This window comes from Sciurus vulgaris, assembly GCF_902686455.1.
Source record: "Sciurus vulgaris genome assembly, chromosome: 6".
Lineage (NCBI taxonomy): Eukaryota > Metazoa > Chordata > Mammalia > Rodentia > Sciuridae > Sciurus > Sciurus vulgaris.
The window spans coordinates 12353353-12367685 of NC_136466.1; the positions used below are offsets into that span (position 1 = coordinate 12353353).

A 14333-nucleotide genomic window follows, 5' to 3' on the forward strand; every position below is an offset into this window, starting at 1 on the left:
CCACCGAGCCCAGGGTCCCTGTCAACCCTCCAAGCCGGATCCCATCCCCCCAAGCCAGGAGAGCTCCGCCGAAAGACCCGGCTTCACCCACTAGGTCACGGCCCCCGCCCCCGCCAACCTCTCCCCCTAAGGGGGCGGGGGCGGGGCTCGACCTTAAGGTCAAAACTCTGGGCAGGTGCGGGCCGGGGCCTAGGTGCAGCCGCTGAGGACCGCGGTGGGGCGGACGGGCCGGCTCCCTGGCCGCCCCCTCCTCTCGGCACCCCACTGGGGCAGCAGTGGCGCTCCAGAGGGGAGGGGGTGGCAGGCAAACTGAAGAAAGCGCGAGGGCCACGCGGAGCTCTCCGGCCCCCTGCCCAGCCCGGGTCGGCGGCCCCAAGGGCAGCTGGGGACCCAGGCGGGGTGCCGGGGGCTGCGGGGTCCTACCTGTCCCGCGGGTCGATCCAGCTGGTGGTGCGGTTCGTGTGGTCTATGTAGTAGACCTTGCCGTCGAAGTCGCGGGCCTCCTCCCAGCCCTCCGGCAGGGGCAACTCCGGCCGGGGCATCTTCCCGAGCGCGGCCCGAGCTCCCCCATGCAGCTCGCGGCCGCCGCGGGCTCAGCGGCTCCGGCCGGCCGTCCCTAGTCCAGGCGGCCGCCGAGGCACCATGATCGGGGGGTGGCGCCCGCGGACTGGGGACCCTAACGGGGGCCGGCCGGGGTGGCGCCGCTGTCCATGCGGCCCTGCGGCCCCGGCGCCGCCCGCTCCTCCCGCCGCCCGCCTCTCACGCTGCCATGTGCGCCCGCAGCAGCGCGGTGCGGGCCGGGTGCGCCCAGCCGCCCAGGCGGAGCGGAGCGGGCCGAGCGCGGCTGCCGCCTGCCCTCCGCCGCCTCCGGCGCCCTGCTCGCCGCCCGCCGCCTCCCCAGCCGGGCGCCGTTCCTCCTCTCCGCTCGGCCGTTGCGAACTCGCCCGCTTTGCGACTCTGCCTCCGCCAGGTGCGGCTCGGGCGGTGCAGGTAACTGCGCTGCCCCGGAAACGGGAGGCGGAGCGCCGGGCGCCTGGGTTCCCGGGTCTCCTCCCCGCGCTCAGCGCCACGAGGGCGGGTCCTAGGGCCCGAGACGCGCCCCCTCGTGGGACAGTCCGAACCGCCGACCACCCCTGCGCTGCCCCTGCCAAGGGATTGGGAGACTGCCGGTTACCTGGGATCCAGAGCCAGACCGGAGCCCAGGAGGTCAGGACGAGACCCTCTCTGCCTCGGCTTCCCAGCGCTACTGGCTCTCCCACCCCGAGTGTCCAGGGCTCTGGCACAGGTGGCCCCAACACGCCAGCTTTTCTGGTATGTGCAATCAGAAGTCAGGCAAGAAGTGGTTAAGTGGGAAGATTCTTTTAAATCGGGGAACATAAGTTTTCCAGGCTCTCTTGTCCCTTCCCCCAGCACATGCACCATCTGTCTCCCTCTTCTTCAATTCTCCCCACGTTGTTTCAGCTACCCCACCCCACCCTTTAATTTGCAAATGTAGCTGGCTCTCCTTAGGGTCCCTAAAATTAGTACAATGGATCTGCTTCTTTGGGGGGACTTCCAGAGGTTGTCAGGGGAATCATTTTGTAAAAGTAATAGTCATGATATTGTTAGTTAAATTGAGCACTTACCTGTGACGGTAAGAAAGGTGGCAGGAAGGGGAAAGGGAGGAGCAAAATTCCATATCGAAAAAATTTTAAGAGAAGAAATTAAAACAATCTGCCAGGCACTGTGGTGTGTACCTTGTGGTCCCAGCTACTGAGGAGACTGAGGCAGGAGGATCACTTGAGCTTGGGAGTTCCAGGCCAATCCAGTCAAAAAAGCAAAACATAAATAAAACGGAAACAATATTTCTTGAGAATTTGAAAATACTGGATTAAACACCAAAATAGAGGGTCACAGGATTCAGTCAGGATCAGCTGAATTTGCACTTGTACATGGCTTAGGTGTGTTTTCTGAGGATGAGAGCAACCATTTTTGCAGTGGACGTGTGACAGGAAGCTGGACCGGAGAAATGAAGCACAGTACAGCGTATCCTCTTGTCTGAGTCTTGTAGTCTCCCAGAAGTGTCACTCCCTGAGCCTGTATGGGCCAGAATGTGCTGAGCAAGAGAGGGACTCCCCTGTTCATGGTGTCATCTCCACTTGATAGAGAAGACCCCCGGTGGTGAACTCTTCAGCTTCTGCAAAGTTAATTATTTCCCTGAGGCCAGGGCTGAGGGGCTCAGTGTTTGGCTCTTCCGTCCCTCCTTCCACAAATCCTAGGCACCAAAGTGCAGGAACCAACCTTCTGGCCTCAGGAAGTTTCCATACACCCAAAAGTAGGAGTTCCCCATTCCTTCATGGGGAATTCCCTCAACCCTCTCCATTCTCTCGGCTTGGGTCAACCTCTGACTATGTAAAAAGTTCCCAGTTTTATTTTTTCCTGTGGTGCCGAGAATCCAGTCTAGGCTTTGCACATGCCAGGCAAGTGACCTTCCACTGAGCTACACCCCCAGAAAAACCCTTTAATTATTGATTAGAGCAACAGCCCAGAAATGAAGCTGACCCTTTGCCAGGTGTTTCTCACACTTGATCTCCTTTACTCTTCACAACAACCCTCTGGAATAGGGAAATTTATATATTATGGCCATTTTTTGGATGAGGAAATAGAGGCTTCAGAATGGTCTGGGGCACCCAGCTAATGAGACACACTAGGTCTGATTTTAGGGCCATTGCTTTCAACAACTAATCTATGTTTTCCTTCTTTTAAAAATTCTCCTGTAGCTCCAGGACCTCTCTGTGGTTTAGATATGGAATATTAATGTTTGTTTCGTAATTTTTTGATTGAGAAGCAAGACCTCTGGAATTAAGCTACTTGGATCCCAAATGCACACTACTCTCCAATTATATGAACTTGGACATCTTGCTGAATGGAAGTGTTAGTTTGGGGCCTAAAAAAAAAAAAAAAAAAAAAAATCACACAATAATATGAACTCCTTAGGGGATGGTTGTAAAAGGGGAAAGCACTTTGGTAGCCATGACCTCAGGAGCCATGAGCTCAGAGCCTCATGGGGGTCATTTGACAGCAAGCCACCTCTGTGAAAGTGGACCATTTCTGCTCAAAACAAGCGCATGTCCTTCCCTGAGAATTATGGGCGGCTGCTGGTGACAGTTCTCCTCATTGTTGACTTCCTGTGTGTGTCCTATTTTCAACCAAGTCTTGTACCTGGATGTGTTCATTGTGAAACACCTTGCAGATTTTCAAATCTAGCTTTCTTTTTAACTCAGATGCCCACGGCCTGGCATTTTCTAAATGTTCACTCCTTTGGACCTTTACACCTGACCTGGAAAGCAGGAGAAAGACCAGGGTAGAAACTAACTCAAGGCCTTGTCCCTCCCACCCCCGACAAAAGAATCCCAGGTTATCTCTCAGAACTCAAGCAGGGTGAGGTCACAAAACAGATGGCCACCTGCCCCATGCCGGGCGGGTGAATCATCGCCCCCCCCATTCTGAGGCCCAGGGCAAACGTGCAGGGGTTTAAAGGTAGAACCGGCTCAGCCACGTGATAGACCACAGTGGCGTTTATTCTACAGGTGACTGAACTGCAGGAATCCGAACAGAAGACGAGGCCCTGGCCTCTCCCGACCTTCCCTCCTGGGGCTGTATCTGGCTGTCTGTGTGCTGAGTTCAAGGAGACAGGCCATCATGGTTGATGCCAAGCAGAAGTGACGGCTGGCCAAACCTTTCTGCATTTGCTTTCAGAGCCAGGTGGCCCACGGGAGACAAGAAGCCTGGGACAGGTTGCTTGTTTTTTAAAAACAATGCCCATTTAAATCAGCTATTCCCCTGCAAAAGCCATGAAGAAAGGCAACTTTTCAACACATGCCTTAAGAGACAGGGTGACATATTTCATGGAGATGGTGAGGAGGAGAAATTAAATGCAAAGAAAGAAGGGCGTGGAAATGTCAGCACAGCTTCCTGTTGGCACCTGCAATCTTCAGGGCAACAGAGGCTTGGAGAACTTCTGCTGAGATCTGTCTTTCTACTCAGTGACTACCTCCCTACCTCATGCTGGCCCTCCCACACGTCCTGGGGAACGCACACAGTTATGTTCTATGGCTGAGCCAATAATGTCCCCTTCCTTTAGTCACACATTACTTGAGGTTCATGGTGGAGTGTTTTCTGCAATGATGGGAAAACATGTCCTAAGCCAGAGAAAATTAGGGTGGAAGAAATCCTTGGCAACATGAGAGCCGAGGCAGACAAAATGGTTTCTTATTTACCTCTGGCTCCTCAGTGCTTCATACAGCACTGGAAAATAAGTTAAAGTCTAACATAGCCTATTCATTTTACAAATAGGGAAAGGAGTCTCTGTGCGTAATGATTCATTGTCCTTGGTCTTATTGATCCCATTTTATAGAGGAGCAAACTGAGGCACAGAGCGGTGAAGTGGCTTTCCTATAGCCACTTAGTAAAGAATGGAGCCCAGACACCAGTGCTACTGCCATGGGCTTTCCCTTCTTAATTCCAGCAAGGTGATGCTAAAGTACCTACGGAGGAGACTTCAGGGCTACTGTCTGGTTGGAACAGGTGGAGGGGTAGCCAGGAGGCCAGTCTTGAACTCATGCCCTAACCCTTCATTTGGGTTGTGGACCCATCTGGAGAGGTTGGAGGAGGCTTTGGAGGCCGGGCAGGGCAGCCAAAGTAGATCATAGCTGAACTTGCAGTGAGCCAGGCAGAGTGGAGGTAAGACAGACATACCTGGTCCTCCTCCACCTGCCTGATGCTGTCACAGACCCACGTGGGGTAAAGAGTAGGAGACCTAACAGGCCAAGCCGTCTGCTGAAGGAGGGCGTTTTCCTCCCCATCCCCCCTTACTGCTTTACTCATTAACTGGATTCTCCTGGGCCAGCGGCGATCCTGGGGCTGCAGGACAGGTTGAGTCCTCATCCAAGAGTCCTCTGGGGCCTGGGAGCTGTTGTGTCTTTCACCGAGCAGGAAATGAATTATGCACTGAAGGAGGAGGAGATGAAATCTCAGTTTCAAGGGCGGGGGTGTGAGCGAGGGAGGGCGCTCTTGCTCAGCAGCCGCTCTCCTCTCCTACCCGGCGCAGGAGCCCGGGTGGAAACGGGTGGGCGGCAGCAAGCGCACTACCCAGCAGGCTGGCTGAAAGAAGCCGCTCCTGGGTATTTATAGCACTGGCATCGCCATGGTACCCAGGCGCTTAAATTAAATGCCAGCCCAACTGTTTAGAGAAGCTGGGAAAGAAGAGTTGTTCACCTGTCCACTGCGCCCGGTCTGACACCTCGTTCTCAGAACTCCAGCACTTTAAAGAGAAGCAAACCACCCAGCAAGAAGGGCGTGGGGTTGGGGTTTAATTCCAGATAACCTGCCTGGACAAGGTGACTGGGTGGAGTAGTAGAAAGCACCTATCTGATACTTGACTCCGCATTTCGGTGGATGTGTGACTTTGGGCATGAGACAGTCTCTCCCAGCCTCAGTTTCCTTGTCTGTGAAAATGAGAGCAACAATACCCACTGTTGGCTTGTGACAACTCAATGAGATTATGTTAGTCAGTCTTTTGTTGCTGTGACTAGATACCTAACATGAACCACTTAAAGAATGAAAGATGTATTTCAGGTTGCAAAGGGCAGCTGGCTACTTTGGGACTGAGGTGAAGCAGAACATCATGGTGGAAAGCCATATAGTTCGCAGCTGGGAAGCAGAGATAGCAAGCCAGAGAGTGGGACTGGGGAGGAGAAATGCCTCTCAGGGAACACCCCAGTGACTCTGCCTCCCCCCCCCATCAGATTCTTAATCCATCAATGTGTTGATCCAGCCAGTCAGGCAGAGTCCCATGGCCCAGTCATTCCCAAGGACCACACCTCTGAACACTGCTGTCCAAGATTTTTCTTTCAAACAGTGGGAGGGATGGAGAATAATATGCCTAGTCCCTCCTCCTGGAAGCAGAAGGTCATTGCTTACTGTGAACCAACAAAGCTCAGTATGTCTAAGCTGGAATTCACACTTTTAAGTTGTTAGTTTTGTTTCAAGTACTGAGGATCAAACCAAGGCCTTGCACATGCTAGGCAAGGGCTCAATCACTGAGCTATATTTTATTTTATTTTGCGGCAGGGTTTCACTAAGTTTCCTAGGCTATCCTTGAACTTGCGATCTTCCTGCCTCAGCCTCTCTAGTAGCTGGGATTCAAGGTGTGTTCGACTACAACTGCCTGGCTTTCTTTTTTGACCAAAGGCCTTCTTCAGGTCCTTTTTTCTGATTCTTGACAATTTTAATGATATCTTAACTGATCTCATCTCTTGTATTCTCACCTACCTTTATCCCTGCAGTATACACCTCCCGATCCTTCTAAAGTGAGTGTGTCCACAGGTGCGTTCTTCAGTGTGAAGCATAAAAATGGTCTGAGACCAAAGACATCTGGGAAATGTTGACTTTAAGAAAGGAAATAGATTTCTTTCCTGTGAGACTTCCCAGAGTTCTCAGGGTATGTGCATCCATGGTGAAGAGGCCAGAAAACAATATACAGAATACATAATTGGTCAAATGTATTTGACTAGACTATTTTTTTTTTTTTTTCTCTAGAACACAATGTTCTGTGATAGGACCTGGCCCAAACTTTTCAGATAGGGAATCAGATATCATCGTTGGCTCTGTGAACTACAGAGTTTTTCTCTTTTTTCTTTTAATTTTTGGTGGTGCTGGAACTCGGAGCCTCCCACATGCTAAGCAGGGCTCCACCACAGAGCTGCACCCCAGCCGGTGTAGAGTGTGTGGCCACTACTAGGCCCTCCTGCCATCGTGGGGTGAGACTGCAGTGGACGATATGCAAACAGATGGGTGTGGTCGTGTGCCAATCAGTAAAACTATTTACAAACACAGGTCCATGGCCCTCCGGTCCTCCTGTGTTCACACCTGTTCAAAACGGGATTTTAATGACAGGGACTGGGTGCGTCCTGGATTCCTTTCTTTCCTTTACTTCCTATACCTAGTCTATCTATAAGACCTTGGATCCTATCGTTGAATGAGTCTGACATCTGCTCCCTCCTCTCTGTAGCCCCTTCCAGGACTCAGCCCCAGGACACCATGGCCTACAGGCCTCCTGCCTTCATTCCACATGCATGGTCCTTGTGAAACAGACACCCGTCTCAGTGACTCTCCACTGGTCTTTGGATGAAGTCCAAGCACCTTGCCCTGTGTCCCAGGGTGGCCTTTCAGTCAGGGTTCCCCGCCGCTTCCTGCGTGCAAGATGAGGCCCAGGCTGGTCTGCACACTGGGCCAGCCTCCCTCTGGCCCTTCACCAGGCTGCCATGCTGAGCAGACTCCTCTGCCCTTGCAGGGGCAGTTCTCCCTCAGATTCCAGCTTAGATGCCCCTTTTCCTTCACTGGTCAAGGCAGGCTTTGTGCCCCGCACCTCCTTTGTCCCTCAGCAAACTTCCTTATTTTAATTTTCTCCGTTCCTCTCTTTTTTCTTTCTCAATTAGACAGTAAGAACTGTGAGGACAGTTCTTTGTATATTTTTTCTTTCTTTTTTTCCACATCTTCAATCCCTGAATCAGGCCCAGGGCAGATCAGCCTGAAGGACGTGGCTGTATTTAAAGGACACAAGCTGTACCCTGAACAGGGCCCTTGATACCACCTTTTGACCAATTTTTCTTCTTGTAGGGAGCAGATGGCATTTGTCTGTTGGAATAATTAGGCACCCGTAGGCCCCTCTAAGAAACAATTTGCCCATCTGTACTGAGGAATGAGAGTCACACAGCAACTGAAGGTCCTTTGTGATAGGATTTTTTCTTTTAGTTTGAAGGTTTTTTTTCTCCAAAGTCTTTGAGAGCTCCGTATCTTTCCTTATCAAGCTCTGCATCAATCAGACATTGGGAAAAAGTCAAACGCAACGTATGATCCATGAGGGATGCTGGGTTGCTTTAAAAAAAAAAAAAAGCTACAAAGGATGTTCTTGGGACCCCTGGAGGAATGTGAAGACGCCGTGTGCTTCAGACAATATTTCTGTGTCGGTGCTAAATACCTTGGGGCCTGTGGTAGCAAGGTACTTGTGTGGAGAAGGAGCATAGTTCTTGATGGCCATCAGCTGAAGAATTTAGGGGTAAAGTGTCATGATGTCTGCAACTTACTTTCAGATGGTTCAGTAACCACTTGAGCATTTCAGAGGGAGGGAGGGAGAGTGATTCTGGCAAAAGTGTTGGTAGGTAACAGTAAGTAAACAGTACTGTATTTGATACTTTAACTCCCATCTGACTTACCACAGTATCTAGCATGGACTATCCCTTAGTGAATATTGGCTGGACTACAATTACTGGTCACCTAAAGACATGCCCTGAATTGCTTAAGATGATCTATTAATTTCCTTATCAGGAACTTCTGATATTAGGCTTGGAGCAGCTTTGTAACCAACGAGCCCAGCACACAGCCGTCTCTCTCCTGGTGAGCCATATGGTCTAAGTTCCAAATATATTTCATAGAGCTTAGTGTTTTTATAGTAAATGTCTTTATAAAGAAAATAAAGATAGGGGAGAAATTTGGCATATTCCAAGTAAGGTGAAAGAAATCTGAGTTTGGACACAAATTGGTCACAATTTCTGGCCTGATTCAGACAAAGAAGGATGAAGTCACTGGGCTCACTGTCCTGCTGTCTCCCTGGACAGTCCCCTTGTGTCCCTGCAACAGCTCCGCAGCAGGTGGCTGGCGTCTGCTCCATCATCTGGCTCAGCGACCAAATTGGCCAGAAGGCTGCAGACGTGCACCTTCATGGCAATAGGGGGTCCTGGGCAGGCACAATCCTTCGGTGGGCCTCAGTCCTTTGTCTTATGTTTCCATTTCGTCCCCATCAAAGACTGAAGACAAGATTGGCCCAGCACAGGAAGCCCCACATTTGGCAGCTCTTAAAGCAGCAGACAGACCTTCAAAGGTTAGCCTGCCCTCTGCCATGGGCCACGGACCAGAGGATGGGACCTGTTGGAGCAGGCATTCGCTGGTTCGACCACTTCTGTAACCAGGGGTTTCCATGGGAGCAGCACTGGGGCCATAACAGTAATGACCGTGGCTGCTGATGGAGCTCTCGGCCCATGGCAGGCACCGAGCTGTCACTTACCACATACAGCGCTCATTCCAGTCTCAACTTGCAAGGCACCCGGGACTCCAGACCCAGGCCTGTCTGGCCTAAAACCCCAGGATGTGGAATAGGAGTGTGAGGCCACCGTGCCCCACCCCTGGGGATGTAGAAGACTCTACTGGTGCATGAGATCTTGCATCTGAGTGTTTGGTGCAGCTCCAGGTTAATCTAAGTGTGATCCACATTACTGTCATCCTGCGGGGACAGGGGCTCCTCTGCAAGATCTCACGCCCAGCTCCAGCACCTCTGAAGAGAAACTCATTTCCAATTAGCAAGTTAATAGGTGCTGTGTTGCCTCATGGAGGGGCACATTTCACTAGTGTGCTCTCAGCAGGTGTCTAGCCCAGGAATCACGGCATGGGGGCGGTTAGGGAGGAGGGAGGCGAATCCCACCTCCACGTGGCACCGCGGGCATGGACACAGTCAGCTGCCTGGAGTTTGTTCAGCAAAGTCCTCCCACCATAGGGCAGCCAGGGAACTCCCTTCCTCCAGGTGGTGGGGAATCTGCCATCTGTGCATCCTCCCATTAAGAGGGATCTGGGCTCAGATCACAAATGGAACTACTGAGCCAGAAACATGGCAAATGGGATGACTCCATTTGCTGGAGCCAAAGCCCACCGGTTCCTCCATGCTGGGTCCCTGGTTTTCCCTCTAGAACCCATGATGGGGTTGGGCGGGACCAGCAGGGGCCTGAGGTGGGGAGACGCTGTAAGCGAGTCCGACTCCCAGCACAATGAGCATAGTGCCTGCCTCCCGGTGAGTCCCCGAGGAGTGAATGAAGGTACTTGACGGGCCCTGGACCATCCTGCCGGGGTGAGCCACACAGGCCAGAGACTCAGATGTGGCTGTGACCTGGAGCTGATGCCAGCAGCTGACACGGATACTTGATGGTCACTCTTTTCAATGAGGTCACCTGGACTGAGTGGCCCCAATCCCCCACTCAAAAACCAGGAACCGAAGTGTGAGTCGTGTGCTTGGGACAGCATGTGCCTTGTGCCCACAGACAGAGAGGAGCTGGGTTCTGCAGGCTCAGATCTCTGTGGAGACCACAGAGCAGGTGGATGCTGCCACAGAGGTCCTATGTGTTGCTAACTCCAACAGACAGGTGTCATTCTTTTGTCACCCTTCCCTTGCTGTGCCCTTCAACAGGGATGCCAGCCCAGAACACTAGCTCACACTCACATGCTCACCAGACCTCACTCCTTTTCCAGTCCCACACTGTCATCGGTGGCCTGAAGTCGTGCCCCCCCCCCCCCCGGGGCAACCAAACACATGGTGTTGCATCTACTCTGTGGAAGCATCTGTGCTGGTCCTCACAGGTCCCCAGCATGCCACAATCTATATCCACGACCCCACTGTAGTGACCCGCCTGGGGAGGTTTGAGGGTGGTACCATCGCCAGTCTACACTGCTTTCCCTCTTAACAGCTGAGGATTGGGGGTGGGGGTCCTGAGTCTCTCAGGGAGTGACCTCTGAGCTGACTGGTGTGCAGGCTGCTGGGCCAATGCAGTCCTGGCCTCAGCCAGCCCCCTGGGGGCTCTGCAGTGGGGTGACTCTTCAGAGACACCGCTCCCTGCAGTGAGCAGCAGGTCTTTGTACCCCTGTTTTTATCAGACGCTGGATGTGGATGGTCATTCCTGGGGAGGGGGTGTCTTCGCAGGGAGTTCCCTTCTGTGGGAGAACTGCACCTTGAACCTTAAGAAGGGGTCAGTATCTGCTCTAAGGGACACTGTGATCCAACTGAGCTGGGTAAACCCAATCTCAGAATCTGGAAGAATGTAGAAAATGTCCTCCCGCTGTTTCCAATACAGTCTTTGTGGTTTTGTTGTTTTTAGGGGTGCCAGGCCTAAGTTTCCCATCCTTGGATGTCAAAATGCTGGTACACATGAGGTCAATGGAGAAGGCTCTCACCCAGGCCATCTGTTCTCTCTCTGAATGGCTCCAGAGAAGTTTAATCCCTTGTATTCCCCTACCTGCTGCTGGTCTCATGGAGGGATGCCCATTTCCATGGTGTAAATGCTCTCACTATGGTGGATTCCAAACTACCAGCATATGCCAATGAACACAGGGTTGGGAAGGGACACATACTGGGTCCTGTGTGCAGGCTCCAGTACAGCCCTGAGCTCGGGCAGGCTGAACCCAGCAGAGCGCTCCCGGCCCTCATGGGCTGAGCACTGGGTGCAGCGGGTGGCGCCATGCAGGTCACTGCTGCACAAGGGTTGGCCCAGCGTCTCTCAGGTCCTGAGGCCTGAGTGTTGAATGGCTTCAGCTTGGTCTGTCCCATTTCCCCAGGGCTTATATCCACAGGAAGTGCTCTAAGTGCACTTCCCTTCCTTCCTCCCTCCCTCTCTCTTTCCCTTCCTCTCTTCCTCTCTCTCTCCAGTACTGGAAATCACTCAGGCATCCCACATGCTAGGCAAGTGTTCTACCACCCCAGTGGCTGAATCTCATTTTTTTCCTTATACTGGAGATTTAACCCAGAAGTGCTAACCACTGAGTCTCTTCCCAGCCCTTTTTATTTTTTTAGTTTGAGACAGGGTCTTGCTAAGTTGCTTAGGGCTTTGCTAGATTGCTTAGGCAGGTCTTGAACTTTCCGCCCTCCTGCCTCAGCTCCTGAGCCACTAGGATTACAGGCGGGCACCAGTGTGCCGGGCTGAATCTCTTTTCTTGGTGTATAGGCCGACCGTTCTCTGCCAGGTTCCTATGGGCTTAGAATGGGAGGTGGGGTCGCCACGTTGGGAACCCGGCTTTCCCCAGCAAGGATTTGTCCCTGGCAGTAGGATAGCCAGGCCTTTGGAAAAGCCACTCTCTATCCTGCAGAAATCTTTGAGATGGCACTACAAGATGTGTTCTGGCTGGGTGCAGTGGCACACCCCTGAACTCCAGAGACTTGGGAGGCCGAGGCAGGATAAAAAGTACAAAGGCCTGGGGGCGTGGTTTAGTGGTAGAGCACCCCTGATTCAATCCCCACAAAAAGAAAAAAAAAAAAAAAAAAAAAAAAAAAAAAAAAACCAAAACACCTCAGCTCTTAGGTTCTCAGGTTACTATTTGGGAGTTACTATTTGGGAGTGTGCCATCCAAGGAGGCGCCTGACCCCTGGATCGTCTTCAGTTCTCATAACTACCCAAGAAGTGGACAGAGGCTCCCCAACCTGCTGCTGAGAAAACTGGGTCATCAGGAGGTTTAAGGTCACCCAAGGCTGTGGCGAGGGTGTAGTAGGGCAGGGTTCAAGCCCAAACCACTGCTTCCAAAGTTTCCATTGGAAATCATTCGCCATATGTCCCCTGGGGAGCCGAGGCCAACCCGGTTCCCTTCTTTGAAGTCCAGGGAGCAAGGGTGCCGGCGGTGCTTCCACAGGGTGCGCTCTTCCACAGGGTGCACCCCAGGCCGGAGGATATGCCCTCTTCATTTCCGGTCTCGCTTGGTGCGGAGGGATGCGGGTGTGAATAGTGAGAAGGCTCGGAAGCGCTTGCGGAGGTGTTTGTCGCAACCCGCGACACGTCCTTGCTCCGCTCGGTCCAACATTGCCACTACTGACACGCGGCGTGCTCCCTCCGCCCCCGATGTAGTCTCTGCTCCTCAGGCTGTGACACCTGCACACACCTGCTGGAGACCTGCACTAAGCCTTACCCGGACTGCAAGGTGTGCAGAAGCCCCGGCAGGAGCACCTCCATGCGGTGACTGCGCCTGGGCACGTGTGCAGACCCCGTGCAAACCAGTGCTGCTGGGCGTGAGCCGCGGGCTCCCCACACGCAGGCGCAGGCGAGTGCGCGATGCAGACCCTTGCGTCCTACCCTGCCCCCCAGGACAGGCACAGTACCTTTCTAGCGCACTCAGCAGGTGAGGCCTGCTCCTGGCCTCTCCGCTCTCCCTGTGCCCCTGTGGCCTCGTGTGCTGGGAGAACAAAGAGGCACCCAACCATGGGGACTTGAGCAGAGAACAAAAGAAGGAAAGCGGCCTGGCAGATGCCCCTGCCTCTCCAAGAAGTGTCCTGAAGGCTGCCCAGCTGGGGCTGGCGGGCCTCCACTCCTCGACATGTCCTCCCTGGAAATGCTGGACAGTTCTGACCACATCCCCACCACCTGCCCCCAGAACCTTACTGGGCACCCTCAGCTCCTATCACCATACTCTCTTTCGTGGGACTGCGAGATCCCTGGCACAGGGCGAGGACAGGAAGGAGGAGATAAAGCATGCCCCTGCCATCTTGGGCTCTGGCATCCCTCCCCAGTCTCAGGGAACGGTGCTTAGAGGTCGCCAGGTTCCTCTCCACTGGCCAAGGTCTCATTTCCATTGCTGGAAGCCCTTCACTGGAGCCACTCGGGTCTGGGGGAGGGAAAGGAATGGTGGGAGCAGCATTCAGGACCAGGAATCCAACTACTGAAGAAGCTCCTGAGTGTTGCAGCCAGAACAAGGGGAGAATCTGGGCCGGTCCAGAATTCTTAGCTTGGGGCTGTTGCTTAGATGAACATGCGGAGTACTGATGACTTCGTCTGTGTCACCAGAGGACAGCAGCTTCTTCCTCCTGAAAGTTGGTGTTTGGGGACAATGGAGGGCAAAGCAGGTAGAGACAGAATGCAGCAGAGGTGGCCCTCTAGCTGAGACGTCTGGCAATGTCGGAGAGGTTGTCATGACTAGGGGTGGGGGGGAGCCGGTAGCACTGGCATCTAGCAGGTAGAATCCAGGGATGCTGTCAAATCCTACAATGCACAGGACAGTCCCTCCCCACACCCTAGCAGACATCCCGCTCCCAAGTGTCAGTACAGCCAAGATTGAGAAATGCTGCCCCAGAACCAGGACTAGACAGGGTGGAACCACCTTTGCTGGTGAGCTTGGACCACACCGACAGGGACACCTGTGCCCACGTGTGGGAGGCAGGGGACAGGGGTCCAGAGTGAAGGAGCAGACCCGGTGTCCTTCCCGGGCACAGGTTCTCTAGGCTGAAAGGCAGGCTTCCAAGAGGACGGGAAGCACCTTGGTGTCCTCAGGGTGGGCGGCTCAGAACCGTGGGGGAAGCCCCTAGAGTTGAGGTTCAGATCCTCCCAATCTCCATGAAGCAGGAGCCAAGGGCCCCTCCCCGTCCTGTCCCCGCCCTTCGTGTTGGCCTATTCTCCTCTGGGCTCTCTCGGGTGCTGAGTTCTATTCATTCCTGAATCCCACACCTGCCCTTTGTCTCCTGAGAACCTCAGATGCGTCAGGCATGATGGGTGGAC

The 14333-nt window shown here is 53.4% G+C and overlaps 2 protein-coding genes across 2 annotated transcripts in view; one reads left to right on the plus strand and one right to left on the minus strand.

Annotated features, from left to right (window-relative positions):
* WWC1 (WW and C2 domain containing 1) overlaps nt 1–555 on the minus strand; it is a 156540-nt gene extending 155985 nt beyond the window's left edge. Inside the window, exon 1 of the mRNA XM_079145393.1 lies at nt 424–555. Within this exon, the coding sequence (XP_079001519.1) occupies nt 424–542 (119 nt within the window). The 5' untranslated portion in view covers nt 543–555. The remainder of the gene's footprint in view (nt 1–423) is intronic.
* On the plus strand, nt 547–10988 carry LOC306664490 (uncharacterized protein). The gene is made up of 2 exons (XM_079145433.1): nt 547–1311; nt 10959–10988. The coding sequence occupies exons 1-2, from the start codon at nt 643–645 to the stop codon at nt 10971–10973; spliced, it is 684 nt and encodes a 227-aa protein (XP_079001559.1). The 5' UTR covers nt 547–642; the 3' UTR covers nt 10974–10988.
* The last annotated feature ends 3345 nt before the right edge of the window (nt 10989–14333 follow it).